The sequence below is a fragment of the Zonotrichia albicollis genome, chromosome 13 (assembly GCF_047830755.1).
Source record: "Zonotrichia albicollis isolate bZonAlb1 chromosome 13, bZonAlb1.hap1, whole genome shotgun sequence".
Classification (NCBI taxonomy): Eukaryota; Metazoa; Chordata; class Aves; order Passeriformes; family Passerellidae; genus Zonotrichia; species Zonotrichia albicollis.
In genome coordinates this window covers 2,103,132-2,120,226 of record NC_133831.1, presented here as the reverse complement: position 1 = coordinate 2,120,226, position 17,095 = coordinate 2,103,132, and the positions used below count along the sequence as shown (strand labels likewise).

The 17,095-nt window shown below is 45.5% G+C and overlaps 1 protein-coding gene across 2 annotated transcripts in view; it reads left to right on the top strand.

Annotated features, from left to right (window-relative positions):
• BANP (BTG3 associated nuclear protein) overlaps positions 1–17,095 on the top strand; it is a 123,984-nt gene that overhangs the window by 34,978 nt on the left and 71,911 nt on the right. For both annotated transcript variants that reach the window (XM_074550759.1, XM_074550760.1), the window contains exon 7: positions 6,910–7,149. In XM_074550759.1, the coding sequence (XP_074406860.1) occupies positions 6,910–7,149 (240 nt within the window). The remainder of the gene's footprint in view (positions 1–6,909; positions 7,150–17,095) is intronic.

Here is a 17,095-nt window from a genome sequence, read left to right as displayed (position 1 = left end):
ATATAACAAAGATATATTAAACAAGGAAAAAAGGGCAAAATCCACATTAGAAATCTGATTTTCTGATGTGAAACACATTTTCCAAGGTTTTAAAAAGCCCTTTGAGTCCATGGGTTTTAATTCTCTGAGGTTTTTTTGGATCTTTTTTTATCTGAACTTTTTATCTGATCACATCCTTCCATGAGTCATAAAGTGAGGGAATCTCTCTTGGATTTCACCAGAACTGAGCCTTATTCTTAACAAACAAGTGATGCCTCAGTGATGTTGTGCTGAGGCTGAAGAACCTGTGAGGGCAAGGGCTGCTCCCAAAATTCCTCCTGGTCCTGGATCCACAGGGAGTGAGCTGGGACTGGGTCTCCTTCAGCCACAGCCTTTGGAATATTTACCTGTGTGTTTGGAATATTTACCATTGGAATATTTACCTGTGTGTTTGGAATATTTACCTTTGGAATATTTACCTGTGTGCTCTGGAATATTTACCTGGAGATTGTTCTGGGTTTGATCTGAAATAGGGCAGGGTCAGGTGGGATACTGGGCAGGAATTCTTTCCTGTGAGGCTGGGGAGGGTCTGGAATGGATTTCCCAGAGAAGGCTCACAAAAAATCAGTAAAAATGTGATTTACTGTAGCTGCCCCATCCCTGAAGTGTCCCAGGCCAGGTAGGACAGGGCTTGGAGCACCCTGGGATGGTGGAAGGTGTCAGGGCTGGAATTGGATAATCTCCAATGTCCCTTCCCACCCAAACCATTCCATGATTCTGGGATTTTTCTTTGATATTCACAAGAAATGAAACCTTTCTTTGCCCCCCACAAGCACAGTCCAGTGACAAACTCCAGCTCAGTGCCCAGGCCATTTGTGCTGTTCCTCAGGCAGAATTCCCAATGTCTGAGCTGCATTTTGTGCTGGAGGAGGTTTTGCTGAATGTGACTTTAGAGCTCTTTAACCTTTCTTTTAGCACAGCTTTCAATCCCACTGCTGCATCTGGAGGTGAAGTTACAGCCTGGTTATCCCTCCCTTCCACACACTTAATGATTTTTAATTAATAAAGTCAGTGCTCTGGATTCTCTGCCAATTAATCACTGCCCCTGTGAACTTCTGCTAATTGACAGGAGCTCATTAAAAGATCACAGAATCACGGAATGGTTTTGCTTGGAAGAGACCTTGAAGCTCATCTCGTTCCAACCCTCCACATGATGCTGATGTTGAATCTTCTATACATCAGCCAAAACATTATTTAATTTCTCTAGAAATGGAGGTTTATTTTTGTAAGTTAGGATTTGTTTCTATGGGGTTTATTTTAATTTTTTAAAGATTAATTCATCTTTCTGCCTCTCTGCGCTTACCAGTCTTTTCCTCCACTGCCAACTTTGCACCCAGCCTTGAGATTAAAATAAACACAACTTCTTGGAGTGAGGGAACATGTTAATTCCAGTATTTCTGTGGGCAGGTGTTTCCTTTTGTTTTCCCTGGTTTTAAAGGAATGACTGACAGCTCCTGGGGCTGGAGCACAGCCTGGCTTTGCTTTCATGCTCATGTCAGACCAGGGAGCCTATCCCAATGGAAAAATGGAACAGCTCAGTGTCTGTCACTTCCCTGGGTGGGAGAGCACATCCAGAGCAGCCCCTGTCTGGTTTTTGTTCTCTTGACAGGGTTTTTTTGCTGCTGACCCCACACTGGCTCCTCCTGTTCCCAGAGAATTCCTCGTTTGCGTGGCAGCACGTCCCAAACGGGGATGGATGCTCAGCTGTGCTGGGAGATAAAAGAAATGCAGCAAAAAAGACTCAAAACCAGCACTGGAAAGCAAACTGGGTTCAGTAGAATGGAGATAAAGGCAAATTTTGTGATGTTGAAGAAAGAATAGTGGAGAGTGGAACTAGAACTGTGGAACAGTGGAACTAGAAATTGGTGGGTGTGGGGTGGGAAATGGGGTTGTGAATGCAGAGAGGAATTAGGATAAAGCTGGCAGGGCTTTCTGCACTGGGAGGAGAAATGATCCGTGGTGATGTGATATTTGGTGTAAAAAATGGCAGGGAAGCTCCTTCCCCTGCAAGGGCAGCAGAGTCCTCAGGAAAATTCACAGAATCAGGGAATGTCTGGGGTTGGAAGGGAGCTCTGGAGATCACCCAGCCCCAGGCAGGGACACGGCCAGCTGGGTTTGGGGTGTCTCCAGAGGGGGACACCCCACACTGTCCTGGGCAGCTGTGCCAGGGCTCTGCCACCCTCCAGGCAATGAAGTTCTTCCTCAGCTAATTTAGGAAAAATAGGGCAAAATGAGAGGGTGTGTGAAGGGCTGAGCTCCAGGTGAGTGTGTGCAGTTGTGCTTCACTGAGCTGAAGGGAAGGGGGTTCTTTGAGGGTTCCCTTCCTCCCCAGCTGACATTGCTGAGTTTTTGGAAGTGTTTAAGGAGCAGCAGGGTATGGCTGTGCAGTGCTGGGGGTGGACTCTGCCTTTCACAGTGCATGCACTGAATAACCTATTCCACCCAGATATCACCTCCAAAGCCTGATAAGCACCTCAAGAACCATTCCACATGCACTGAAGGATATTTCACTGCTGGGAGACTGCAATGATCCAGATTTACTCAATAGTGTTTATGTATTTAATTGCTTAGAGGGAATTTCCACCCAATTCCCAATCTATTTTCTCCTTCCCTATCCATTCTCCTCCACCCCACACCAGAGCTCAGGGTGTTTGTGCCTCACTCAGAACAGGCCCTGGATTTCCTCTTTCCACCAGATTTTTGGGTGTCATTCCTGTGTTTGCTCCCTGCAAAGTGCCAGATGTGTTGGCAGCCTGGCAGGAATGATTTTGATCTAAAATAAGGAATAATTCAGCTTTTGTGCCCTCACAGAGCTGCAGTGGATTCATGGTTAACTTCAGTCATGCCTGATGCAAAATGGTTATAAAATAAATTCCCTTTCTGTTTGAAAGGAGGAGGAAAATGCAAGAGATAATTTAGTGGGGGGATTGTGGTCATAGGTCAGAATAACAAGATAATGTCTTTTTTTCCAGGCTGGGAGCAATAAAAGAACAGTTGCATGTGGTAAAAACAGTATGTTCTGGACTCTGTGCCAGCAGAAAAAAGAGAGGATTTTGCAAATTGAACAAAATCTTTGGTTCATGTAGGTTAACAACGTTTGTTAGAAAAGTCTGCAGGCAAAAGGAAAGGTGTTCCATAAGGAACAAAAATTCCTATATCAACAGCAATCCTGTGAGCTGTAAGGCAGCAAGGCTGTGATAGGCTGGAGGATAATTTATTCAGGCTTCCTAGAATTTCTTTGAAAAACGTACACATTGATCCAGAGATGTTTTTGCTTCGCCAGATCTGCCCAAATTTTTCTAACCCAGTCCATTTATCTTGAGGAACAGCCTGTTGTTTTCCCTGATAATGGTAACCAGACTTGTGGTGAGGCCAGACACAGTGGCATGCAAAACAAGGCACAACTCATCCAAACCACTTTATTTTTCAGATGGCACCTGGTACTGGGAGCAGAAAGCAGCCAGTCTGACCTATCCTGGCTCAGGATAAAAAAGAAAGGATCAAATTAAGGCAAAAAAAAAAAATACAAACAATTTGCAAGTGTATAAAAATATATTCAGGGCAGGGCATGAAGTTCTGATTTCAGCAGGAAAAAAAATTGGAGGGATGAGTTTCTCCATATGTCAACAATAAATAGTTTTCCTTGCAAGTAAATGAATATAAGGAAGAAATTTTTCCCTGTGAGGGTGGGGAGGCCCAGGGTGCCCAGAGCAGCTGTGGCTGCCCCTGCATCCCTGGCAGTGCCCAGGGCCAGACTGGACAGGGCTGGGAGCACCCTGGGATGGTGGAAGGTGTTCCTGCCCATGGCAGGGGTGGAGGAGATGAATTTTAAGGTCCCTTCCAGCCCAAGCCATTCCCTGGTTGTGTGGCTGTGCTCGTGCTGATAATCTGCTGCTCTCAGTGATAAATCAGGATTGCACAACCCAACGTTTGCCTCATCCTGTCGTTACTCAGCCTGCGAGCTCGGCTCTGACATGTGGGGTGACTCAACCCAAAGGTCGTGCTGGAAAAGCAGCTTGGAGTGTTTGGAGTTGCTTTTATGTTCTATTTTATTGAGTTCTTCTGGCTTGTAGTCTGATAAAGGCCAGGGCAGGATTTGGATATCCAGATGCTGCTTGCTGTGGGTGCTGCTCGGTGTGAGGAGGAAATGCTGTTTGACCTGAGCTCTGTCACCTCCTTTGGGGATGGAAGGGGAATAGAAACCAGGAGTTGGGGACTTTGTCTGTACACAAAACTCTGCTCTAAGATCACTTAATGAAAGAAAAGTCATTAATGGAATTGTAACTGAATGCTGTTCACAATAAATGAAAATGTAAAGCTCTCAGTGGAAGGGCTGAGTGACCCCTCAGTCAGCAAACCTTGTTTTACTCCACAGTTGAGCAAACATGGAAATCAAATCCAAATGGTCCATGTCAGTGGCCACTGAAATATTGCTGGAGTGCCTCCTACCCTGCTCCTGTGAGCAGTGTGAGGAATTCTGGAGGTTTGGTTTATGTCTGGAATGGGAGTCTCATCCTTGGCTCTGTGTTCATCCTCCACTTGAGGTGGAGTTGGTCCTGAGCTCTCTTCCAGTTTCTGGTTAGTCTTGAATCCATCAACTTTTGGCATTGTCTGCACAGGTTACTTGAAATGAGGGCCTAATATTCCTCTGAAGTCAATTTATTTATTTAATTTAATCCCTGGTGCCCCTTTTTGTTCCCCCTGACAAACTGGGAAAGAAATAAAAAACTTCTTAATTTATTGAGTGTGTGTGTAGGTAGGTATAGCTGTGGCTCTGATGGCCCTGTATTTGAATAAGAGGGAAGAGGATCAGTGATTGAATAATGATCCTTCTGCTGGGCCTGCTCCTTGGGAAGCTATTATTTAGAAAATAATGTAGCCAGTAAATATGAGCAAAAACCCAAATTATATTTAGGATATCTGGTTACATCCTAAATTATTGTAATTGCTTGATGTACTCCTTTTAAATGATTAAACAAGTTAGTGCTCACTATTGATTATAATTTCCTAAATCTATAATCTTGCTTAGCCTTGCTTTAATCTCATGGGTTTGGGGAAAACAAGGTTCAAAGCTGTTGACTGCTTGAAATTTGCTGTGCTTTGAGAATATCCCAGAGCTGCAGTTAACCTTCATTTTTATGGGATGAGAGTACTGGGCCTGGAGTGGTTTCTCAATAAAAGAGATCTCTGAGAGCGAGCTGGACACCTGGACTGGCCTCACCAGTTGCTGTGTGGGTCAGAACATGAACAACAACAGCTTTAGGTCACTGCTGGGTGAATTTGGGTTTCTTTCTCTCGGTGGCCGGCACCGCAATCCCACTACGCTCAGCTGGGACAGCCCATGGACACCAGGAGGCAAAGTGGGGGAGAGGATGCAAACTTGAGCAATCCTGGCTGTGTCCTGAGCCTGCCTCCCTGCTCAGCCTTTACCCCATGTGTGTTTCGGAGGATTACCCCAGCTCTCCCCATGTGTGTTTCAGAGGATTACCCCATTCTTTACCCCATGTGTGTTTCAGAGGATTACCTCAGCCTTGCTCACCCTTCCCCATGTGTGTTTGAGAGGATTACCCCAGCCTGTCTCCTTGCTTACCCTTGCCCCATGTGTGTGTTTCAGAGGATTACCCCAGCTGTCCCCATGTGTGTTTCAGAGGATTACCCTGCTGTTCCATGTGTGTTTCAGAGGATTACCCTGCTGTTCCATGTGTGTTTCAGAGGATTACCCAGCCTTTACCCCGTGTGTGTTTCAGAGGATTACCCAGCTCTCCCTATGTGTGTTTCAGAGGATTACCCAGCTCTCCCTATGTGTGTTTCAGAGGATTACCCTGCTGTTCCATGTGTGTGTCAGAGGATTACCCTGCTGTTCCATGTGTGTTTCAGAGGATTACCCCTCTGTCCCCATGTGTGTATCAGAGGATTACCCCAGCATTTATCCCATGTGTGTTTCAGAGGATTACCCCATTCTTTACCCCATGTGTGTTTCAGAGGATTACCCCAGCTCTCTCCATGTGTGTTTCAGAGGATTACCCCAGCTCTCTCCATGTGTGTTTCAGAGGATTACCCCAGCTCTCTCCATGTGTGTTTCACAGGATTACCCCACCTTTTACCCCATGTGTGTCTCAGAGGATTACCCAGCTCTCTCCATGTGTGTCTCAGAGGATTACCCCTGCTGTTCCATGTGTGTCTCAGAGGATTACCCTGCTGTTCCATGTGTGTTTCAGAGGATTACCCCAGCATTTATCCCATGTGTGTTTCAGAGGATTACCCAGCATTTATCCCATGTGTGTTTGAGAGGATTACCCAGCTCTCCCCATGTGTGTGTCAGAGGATTACCCCGGCATTTATCCCATGTGTGTGTCAGAGGATTACCCCAGCCTTTACCCCATGTGTGTCTCAGAGGATTACCCCAGCTGTTCCATGTGTGTCTCAGAGGATTACCCCAGCTGTTCCATGTGTGTGTCAGAGGATTACCCCAGCTGTTCCATGTGTGTTTCAGAGGATTACCCCAGCTCTCTCCATGTGTGTTTCACAGGATTACCCCAGCCTTTACCCCATGTGTGTCTCAGAGGATTACCCCACCTTTTACCCCATGTGTGTTTCAGAGGATTACCCAGCTGTCCCCATGTGTGTTTCAGAGGATTCCCCCACCATTTATCCCATGTGTGTTTCAGAGGATTACCCCAGCCTTTACCCCATGTGTGTGTCAGAGGATTACCCCATTCTTTACCCCATGTGTGTTTCAGAGGATTACCCCAGCCTTTACCCCATGTGTGTTTCAGAGGATTACCCCTGCTGTTCCATGTGTGTCAGAGGATTACCCTGCTGTTCCATGTGTTTCAGAGGATTACCCAGCTCTCCCCATGTGTGTTTCAGAGGATTACCCCAACGGGACGTGGCTGGGCGATGAGAACAACCCCGAGATGCGCGTGCGCTGCCCCATCACGCCCGCGGACATGCTGCACATCAGCACCAACTGCCGCACGGCCGAGAAGATGGCCCTGACCCTGCTGGATTACCTCTTCCACAGGGAGATCCAGGCCATCTCCAACCTCTCGGGCCAGGGCAAGCACGGCAAGAAGCAGCTGGATCCTCTCATGATCTATGGGATTCGCTGTGAGTGAAACCACCGTGTGGATAAGGCTGAAATGAGTGGGTTAAGTGAGATTTTAAGAGTGGGTTTGATGTGTGGTGAGATGTTCTGGTGGCTTTTGTTTATGAAAAAGGTTTAAGGGTTTCAGGAAGAAATCCTAAAAGGCTGGTTTACTTCACTTGGTGGGTATTCACCAGAAATTCCTCCGTCTTTTATTCTGAATTCTGACATCTGTGCAATCGCCAGCTGTGAGTGTAGTAAATATTGCAGAAATAATTAGTAACACAAATTTCAGTACTGTTCAAGTGCTCAGACCAGCATGGTCTTGAACCGTAATTTTTGACTTCCTATTTACGTCTCTTTTTTCAAAAGACTGCTGAGATTGTGATGGGAAAAGTTGGCAATGTCAGGATCATAAAATCTGGCTTCACAGCAGGAATGGCAGGACACTGTTGGATTCCTGTCTGCTCCATGTGCACCAGTCTTTGCATCATTTAAGCTGTGATGGAGCTGTGAACTGATATCATTTGTGTTAAAGGCATGATGTTTGTTAATTTAAAAGGAATCAAATGTGGTTTCATGTAGAACAAAGGCCCAGCCACTGGTTTGAAATGAAAAGAGGAATCTGGACGTGAGCATCGTGTTCTGCTGTGCTGATTTGCTAGTGAATACACTGAGGACAGCCAAGTCTGCTCCCTGTGCTTTATTTCCAAGAAACCAGCACAACCAGGGTTTTGGGAGAGGTTTCTGCTGCCAGGTGGTGGCTGAGCTCTGCAGTCAGGGAATGGGCACGGCCCTGAGGCTGCCAGAGCTCCACGAGTGTTTGGACACCATTCCCAGGCACAGGCTGGGGTTGTTGGGCTGTCTGGGCAGGCCCAGGAGGGATCCTTGAACTGGATTCTAATAAACCTGGAGGTGTTCTTGTTACCAGATCCTTTATAGTCACGTTTTGTGTATCACCAGTGGATCTGGAGTGGGAATAATTTATCCTCCTGGTGGATTTTGTATGGAATTGGCAATTTGAAACTCCAGGTAAGGCTTAGGAAGAGGTCAGGGATTGTTTGGGGTGCTGTTTGGAGAAGTGGCTGTGGGACAGTTCCAGGGAAGGGAATGTGAATGGTGTTTGGTGATGGCAGGAATCATGTTCCTCTTATCTGCTGCTGTTTCCAGGGGTTTTCTGGCTATTTTTTTGGGAAATTGAAAATCAAATCTACCCCACTCAGGTGGCTGCATTAGGGCAATTTTTGCTTCATTATTTACCTGAAGAAGACAACTTTGGGCTTCTTTTACAAACACATGAAATATGTATTTTTAAGAGAGATGATAATACAAATTAATGCTGATCTCCAAAGCCTTCTTGTCTGCTGATCTCATCAGTGTCAATGATCTTGCTACTAAAACATAGATTTTTCTTAAAAGCTTTTAGAAAAAACTAAGAAATGGATCTTGCAGCAGTGTTAAAGCAATTCCCAGGCAGTTCTTTTCCCATCCCTCAAATCTGAGAGCACAAATCACATGGGTCAGTTTGTAACTGGTGGTGGAGGAACATGAGATGTTTGCCAGTGTGAGCATGGGGAAGGAATGTGTCCATGTGACCAAGTGCTCAAACTGGGGATGATGTCATTTCTGTGAGGCATTCTGACCATGAAAATACTGGATTATGGAAGTGATCCCTGGAATGGCACAGATGTGAGAGCAGGGGATCACGAGCAGCAGTCAGGGTCTGACTTTGGTGATATGAGCATGGTTTGGGATCCAGGTATCTGAAACAACTTCACTCCTTCCTGCTCTTGGCTGCTGAGTTGTTTTCTTTTGGGAGCCAGGCCATAAAAAACTAGGGATTTCTGGAAAAAATCGAGCCTGTGTGGATCTGGCCAGAGAAGTCTGGTTTGGGCAGTGAAATGTTGATCTGCTACCAGCAAGGACAAAGAATCCTGTGGCAACCAGCAAAGAAAACACAGGAGAACTTGATGGAGCAGCAAATGTAGCAGTGAGAAGAGTGGGTCCAGAAATGATGATTTCATTTAATAACCTCATGTGTCATCACTGCAGTAATTAAGTGGGAGTGGAGCTGGATTCAGCAGCCTGGTGAGGAATGTGGAGCGCTCAGCTCTCGAGGATGGGGTTGTGCCCACGCTCAGGGTCTGTGTGTGCCACGGTTCCATCCCTGCCATCCCAAACCCCCTTTCCTGTCCACACACATCTGCTTTTCATCCCTGGCGTGTTCTCCCAGAAAATCACCCCAAACCCAGTGGCCCTCCCATGGGAGCCCCTCAGGGCCGGTCCCCACAGTGGGATTTGCTTCTGCTCTGAGCCAATGATGCTTTGATGACTTAATTCAACCAGAAATGAAAAATCCAATGTCATCAGCCTGGCCTGTGCCAGTCACAGCCAGAGGAGCCCAAGGAAATAGAAAGGATTTTGTTTTTCCTTTCGTTTCAAGTTTCTTGCAGTTTGTCAGTGCCAAGATATTCCTTTTTTTTTTTTTTTTCCTATAAGAAAAACACCAAGCAAATCTGTATTTAATAGAGAAAGTATTTTGTGTAATATGCAGAAAGTATAGAAAATGAAGAGATGTGTGTTTATTAAAAATTCTTGATGCTCTGCACAGGGTTTACCACAAGAGGAGAGGAAAGTTTATCTTTGGAAGTCTAAATTTTCACTTGTGGTAGGAATTTGCTTGTGGGGTGGCAGTGGTACTGAGGAGAGCTTTTGGGCAAGAAACCAGAATGATTTAAACACAATCTATGTCATTGAATAGCTCATTACCTCAGCCCTGCTAAAAATGGAGACTTTTGCTGGTGAAATACAATCCAAGAACATCCTCAGTTGTAATTTTCTTTGCCTAACAGAAAATACAGGTTTAGCTCTTTGGAGATTTTACAGCAATTTCCACGAGCAAGTTGGAAAAAAGAGATTCCCAAATTCAGAATTTTGCAGTTATAAGAAATGGTGTAATAGAAAAGATGATTTTCCATGGCATGCTGGAAAAAAATGGAGAGAGGGTTTCTGAAGCTCAGAAAAGAAAATTTATCAGTAGTTCTTATTATTCAAAATAATCAAAGTAACTAAATGAAAACAAAATAAGATTAGTTACTTATAATATATATTTATATATACACATATTTTATATATTATTGTGTGTAACTTTGTGTATTATTTCTGTGCAAGCCCCTTGCTCTGCACATGGGTTTTTGCAGACTCTCACCAATCATTTTCCCACTTATTTGTCAGTTCTAGTTAATTATTTCGAGAGGATGGAAGATCAGAACCTGCTCATTTAATGCAGAATTTCTGGTTGGGTGGAGGAAGGAGATCCAAACTCATGAATTGCATTAAGGGGAATCTGTGCCCTTCTATTACTGGACCCCAAAATTCTTATTTGGGCTCCAGACAGCATCTGTTGCTCAGGGAATGATTTATGCACATGGAAATAACTCTCTTGTTAGGGACAGGATTGTTGCTGAGAAACAACAAAAAAACAACTCAAAAACTTCAAACCCTGCAGTGCTCACAGAGGGGAGCAAACTGTGCTGGAAACTTGGGGTGAATTTTCCCATCTGCCTCCACTCTCATCGAGGGAATTTTCCCATTTCCCTTTAATTTCCTCCAGAATGCATCCCTGTCTTTTAAATGCCATAAAACAAAGTGTTAGCTGAGAATACCTAATGATAAAAATCTGATTTTTAACTCTGAATGATGCATTTTCTGCTTCAAATGCCAAATAACTTCACTTTTTAAGCCACAAAAACACAGCACAGAAAGAAATCCCTCATCAAAGCTTGCTGCTCCTGTTCTCTAAAACATTCCTTGCAGTGGGGATGGGAGCACTTCTCCTACTGCAGGAGCTGAAAGAGATGTTAATACACTCTGAAAGGACTTGTGTCCTCAGCAGAGGCCAAATGGAATTAAACACTGGCTCTGCTTCCCAAAAATCCACACACCAGCTCTGGGGCTGCAGCCCACACACGGCTGCTTAATAGGAACCACATTTGGCTGTGGAGCTGATGGCAGTGGGATGAGTTTATGTATGGAGGGAGAAAGAGAAATAGGAATAGAAATATTGCTGCCCACAGGTTGGGCTGCTTGGAGCTGCCTCTGGTGGCCTGGAAAACGTGTGGGGAGCTCAGCACTGCTGCTCCAGCTTTTCATGAAGAAAAAACTTCTGCAGGAAAATATGGATTAAGTCTGTTTCTTTTCCCTGTAATTTTTTTCAATTAATATTATTACTCTTTCAAAATAGTTTTACACCAGTTATGCCATATGAAATATATTTACTTACCTAATTTGCTAGTTATGTTAAGGTTGAAAACAACCTTAAAGAGGAGTCTGAACTTCATAACAGCAGGATAAACACAAATAGATCACATTTCTGTCCTGCTCAGGGATTATCCTGCTTGGAAATACTGGAGGAAGGGCAGGAAGTTCTCATGGATGAGCTGAGCTCAGATGTTTCTCACCAGAGGGTGTTCTGTGGGACACTCCAGGGCTGGTGCTGTTTTTTAAGATGTTTAGCATGGAATCCTGGAGTGGTTTGGGTGGTGTGCACCAAGTCTTTATATTTTATATTTATATATTTATTTGTATATTTAGATATATATATTTATAGTTATATGTGCATTTATAGTTATATGTATATTTATAGTTATCTTTTGAAGATCCAGTGCCACCCCTGCCATGGCAGGGACACCTCCCACTGTCCCAGGCTGCTCCCAGCCCCGTCCAGCCTGGCCTTGGGCACTGCCAGGGATGCAGGGGCTGCTCTGGGAATCCATTCCAGGGCCTCTTCACCCCTCCCAGGGGGTGATTCCATCCCAAAATCCCACCTCACCCTGTCCCTGGCAGGGAGAGGCCATCCCTTGTGTCCTGCCCCTCCAGAACCCTGGAAATCATTTCTCTCCAGCTTCTCTCCCCTTCAGGTGCTCCAAACAAACATTGCAATTACTGAGGGCATGCACTAGAAATACAGACTATCAATATTTTCTATTCTTTCACTTTCCCACTTCTAAAAGCCTTTTTTATTACTGCATTGTTATTAACTCTACCAATTTTTCCTCTTTTTCTTCTTTCCTTTCTAATATTTGTATGCTTTTTTGGCATATTTTGTCTTCCTTTCATTTCCTGTTTATAATTTGGAGCTTCTCACGTCTCATTTCTGAATATCCCACAATATTCAGAGTATGGCTGGCTGTCAGAGTATTGAATAGCATGCCATGGTTTGAAAGTGTCACACCAAGATGCCACAGTCCTGAACATCAGCACTTGCAGAGGTGCATCCAAACCTTGGATTCCATCTGGAGACTGCTGGACAGCCTGAAGAAAAATGATCCAAATTGGCATTTTGTGCTGTGTCTTTAACATTTCATCAGCAGCAGAAAGTGGTGATTTCTGTGATTGGGATGTTGGTAATTGTTGGTTCAGTCCCTCAGGATCAGCCGTGGGTGCTGTGGAGGTTGGGGCAGTGGCAGAGCTCATCCCAGCAATTCCCTGAGCATCCCTGAGCTGCTGGCCCCAGCCCAGGCTCCCTCAGGCTGTAGGATAAGAGCTCCTCTGCCCAGCCCTGGGAGCCTGAACAGGAGTCCTGTGGTTTGTGTCTGCTGGATGAGCTAATCCTGTGGTCCCTGGAAATCCTTTGGGCCAACATTTTCTTCTCCCAGTGTTAAATACCACGGGCTGCAGTTCTTGGGAAGCACAGAGTGGCTGCAGGCTGTTCTGTGGTGTTATCACAGCGCCCTGGCACTGTTTGCTTTGGAAGGGACTGCAGTCTGTCCTTCCAGGACACCCTGCACTGCTCCAGGTGCTCAGGCACGCTGTGGGACCCTCCTGCTCCTCAGCATGGCTCAGGGTGGGACAGGTTCCCTTTGGGGTGGAAATTTGGGAATTGTGCAGGTCCTGCTCAGCTCTGTGCTCCTCAGCATGGCTCAGGGTGGGACAGGTTCCCTTTGGGGTGGAAATTTGGGAATTGTGCAGGTCCTGCTCAGCTCTGTGCTCCTCAGCATGGCTCAGGAGGAGGGCAGGTTCCCTTTGGGATGGAAATTTGGGAATTGTGCAGGTCCTGCTGAGCTCTGTGCTCCTCAGCATGGCTCAGGGTGGGACAGGTTCCCTTTGGGGTGGAAATTTGGGAATTGTGCAGGTCCTGCTCAGCTCTGTGCTCCTCAGCATGGCTCAGGGTGGGACAGGTTCTGTTTGGGATGGAAATTTGGGAATTGTGCAGGTCCTGCTGAGCTCTGTGCTCCTCAGCATGGCTCAGGGTGGGACAGGTTCCCTTTGGGGTGGAAATTTGGGAATTGTGCAGGTCCTGCTGAGCTCTGTGCTCCTCAGCATGGCTCAGGGTGGGACAGGTTCTGTTTGGGATGGAAATTTGGGAATTGTGCAGGTCCTGCTGAGCTCTGTGCTCCTCAGCGTGGCTCAGGGTGGGACAGGTTCCCTTTGGGGTGGAAATTTGGGAATTGTGCAGGTCCTGCTGAGCTCTGTGCTCCTCAGCATGGCTCAGGGTGGGACAGGTTCCCTTTGGGATGGAAATTTGGGAATTGTGCAGGTCCTGCTGAGCTCTGTGCTCCTCAGCGTGGCTCAGGGTGGGACAGGTTCTGTTTGGGGTGGAAATTTGGGAATTGTGCAGGTCCTGCTGAGCTCTGTGTTCCTCAGCATGGCTCAGGGTGGGACAGGGACAGGGACAGGTTCCCTTTGGGGTGGAAATTTGGGAATTGTGCAGGTCCTGCTCAGCTCTGTGCTCCTCAGCATGGCTCAGGGTGGGACAGGTTCCCTTTGGGATGGAAATTTGGGAATTGTGCAGGTCCTGCTGAGCTCTGTGCTCCTCAGCATGGCTCAGGGTGGGACAGGTTCCCTTTGGGATGGAAATTTGGGAATTGTGCAGGTCCTGCTGAGCTCTGTGCTCCTCAGCATGGCTCAGGGTGGGACAGGTTCTGTTTGGGATGGAAATTTGGGAATTGTGCAGGTCCTGCTGAGCTCTGTGCTGTCACAGCCTGGGCTCTGAGCCTTGCCAGAGGCTCTGCTCCCCCTGGAGCTGGGCTGGCTCTGTGGAGAAGGTCCCCAGTGGTGTCACCTGCTGGGGACACAACCAGCGAGGCTGCAGAGCTGTGGAGCTCTCTCCTCCTCAGGAGCAAAGCTGAGAGTTCAGCACATCTTTAAAAAGCAAGAAGTGAAAGAAATCCTTTCTGTTGGGCTTTTCTCCTGTGTGAAGAGCTTTAATTTCTGTTGGCCTCGTGCTGCTGCTGCTCTCACACACTGTGTCCCTCAGAGCTGCACGAGCCTGGCTCCAGCTCCACAGAGCTGCTGCTTTGTGAATCAATTAAATGCTGCCACATGCAGGGCACTGATAACCTCGTTTGAGGCCAGGCAAGAAGATAATGGGAGAACCCATTGAGTTTATCTCAGCCCCACAGTTCTCATCCATGGCATCAGTGCTGGCCCTGCTTTCAGCTGGAACTCGCTGCTGCCTGCAGTTTGCTTCTTTCCTGGGCACTTCTCTTGATTTCAATTATTTTCCTGGCCAGGCCCTGTTAATAAACTGAAAAAAAAAAAAAAAAAAAAAAGGCAGCTATTTTGGGGAAAGAAAATAAATTGTGTGTTTTCTCTCTCCTCCTCACTCTCCTCTTGTTGTCCTTGTGTTAGACAAGTGAGAAATTCAATTTTCCATTCTTGGCAAAGCCGTGGTGGGGCTGTCAGTCCCCACTGCTGTAACTGCACCGTGTGTGATGTGCTGTCAGGCTCTGGTGAGTGCTGGGCTCTCCAGAAACCAGAAAATGAATGTATGAGGTCACTTGGACCATCTGTTTGCACACTCCTTCCATCCCTCAGTGCTTCTCCCTTTTGGCTTGGTGTGAGTACGTGCTGGAGTGAGCAGCTCTGCACAGGCAGGAGCACAGTGCTGAGCCTGGGCACACAAAAATGCCTTTGCCAGGGCTCCTTCAGGGCTGTGGAACGAGGAAAAGGGCAAGTCTGAAGATTGGCTCATTGGGAAGGTTTCTGCTGCAGCTGTTGTCTTCTCTTGTAAAAATTGGGGACAAAATAGGAATAAATGTAAGATTTTTTTTTTAAAAAAAGTGATGGAAAAAACTAGAAGCAAATGCCATTTGTCCAGTGTCATCACTCTGGTGTAACTTGGGACCTGGAGCAGAGAACAGGAAGAGTTTTCTCTTTTCAGATCATAAACCCTTTGTTTGGTCCAGAATTATTTTCTTGTAGGGGTTGATTGATTAATTTATTATAATTGTACTTTGGTCCAGAATGATTTTCTTGTAGGGGTTGATTAATTGTTAATAATTTTACTCAGGTTATTAAACAGCTGTGGATGTTCTGTCACCATCAGGAAAGGGACTGAAGGATCCCTCTGGGATTTCCAGGAACATCACAAATATTCTGTTCCTGCAGGGATTAGTTAATTCTGCAGGGATTAATTAATTCTGCAGGGGTTAATTAATTAATTCACCTCAGCCTCTCCCTGCACCTGCAGCTCCAGAATCTTTCAGAGCACTCTCTGTGTCCTGTGGGGAGCTGGGATGGAGCAAAGCAGGAGCAGATAAAAATCCATCTTTTCCTGCCACACTGGGAATTTGACACCCCACTAGATGGCAATATTTGAATGCTGATGGCTCCTTCCATAAATCAGAATAAACCAGGTTCTTTGGGTTTGAAAAATTAGAGGGAATTGGAAAGTGAAGGAGCAGTGACCCAAATCTGCTTGGATTCTGTATTAATAGAAATATATTTGTATTTTATACATGGCTGTTGGATTCTCTGCTGCCCTTTCCCAAATCTTTCCGAATGCACCAAAACCTGCAGGAATTTCTGGGCCACCTCAGCCTAACTCTGCCAAGTGCATGAAAATACTGATTTACCTTAGAAATTTCCAAGGAAATCTGTGATTCCTGGAGAATGGGGAGCAGCAGAAACTCAGGGTGTGCAAATGAAACTCCTGCCATAGAATTTGATTTTTAGGAGCTGGTTCTGAATGTGGGATGAGGATGGAATATTTCATGGCTGGTTTTGATCTCTTCCTCTTCAATTTGTGCTTAATTAGATTTCTTTACACTTTCATGTTCTGTGGGGATTGTTTTGTCTTTTGCCCCTTGACTTCTGACCTTTCAGAAAGAGAGGATTAATTCCCCAGGAACATGGTTTCCCTGGGATTTTCTTCATTTATAATTAATTCTGGTTTTTAGGAAACTCCAACCTTTTCTCTCCTTATTTTGTACAGCAGATGCTCCAAAAATTTGGGAGTGTTGAATCATTTCAGTCACTGCCTCTGTGTTTGCACCAAATCAAATCTTTTTTTCCTTTGCATTTCCTAGTTTTTGTTTCCTTTAAAAACCACAGAAAGATTTATTTCAGACCTGCTTGTGTTGCTCTTTTTAATTTTAATTGAACTCCCCCAGCTCTCTCCCTGTCTCTGATCCCTCCTGCACCTGTTGCCTTTTAAAGCTGACTTGAATTTTCCTGGTTTTTGCCCTCTTCCTGAGCTTTTCCTTGCTCAGGTTGGAATGTTGATCCTTGATTTCCTCTTTTCTCCCCTGTGGCTCCTGAATTCTCTTTGCAGCCCTTTTTGTCTCCCAAGCTGCAGCCAGGATCTCTCTGTCTGTATAAATCAGCCCAACTCCTGCAATTTATGAAATCACTGAATTATTTTTAAGTCTCTGGTGTGTTTTTTATGGAAAGCTTCCTTCAGGAAATGAGATTCCTCCCCCCCAAAAAAGCAAACTTTGGGTTTTTATTGTTTTAAAATAAGGACATCTTTTTTTTTTTTGAGGCACCATTCATGAAAAGATCACTAAAAACACACTCAGCCAGTCTTAAATTATCTAAATCCTGTTCTTTATTCTTGTTTTATGGGCATCTATCTTCCAAATCATTGTCTTTTGGTCCAAGTGCTGATTTATATTCCTGCCTGGATTTTTCTGTGCTGTTCTGTGGCTCGTGGATGCTGTGTAAAATATCAATGTTTGATGCAGC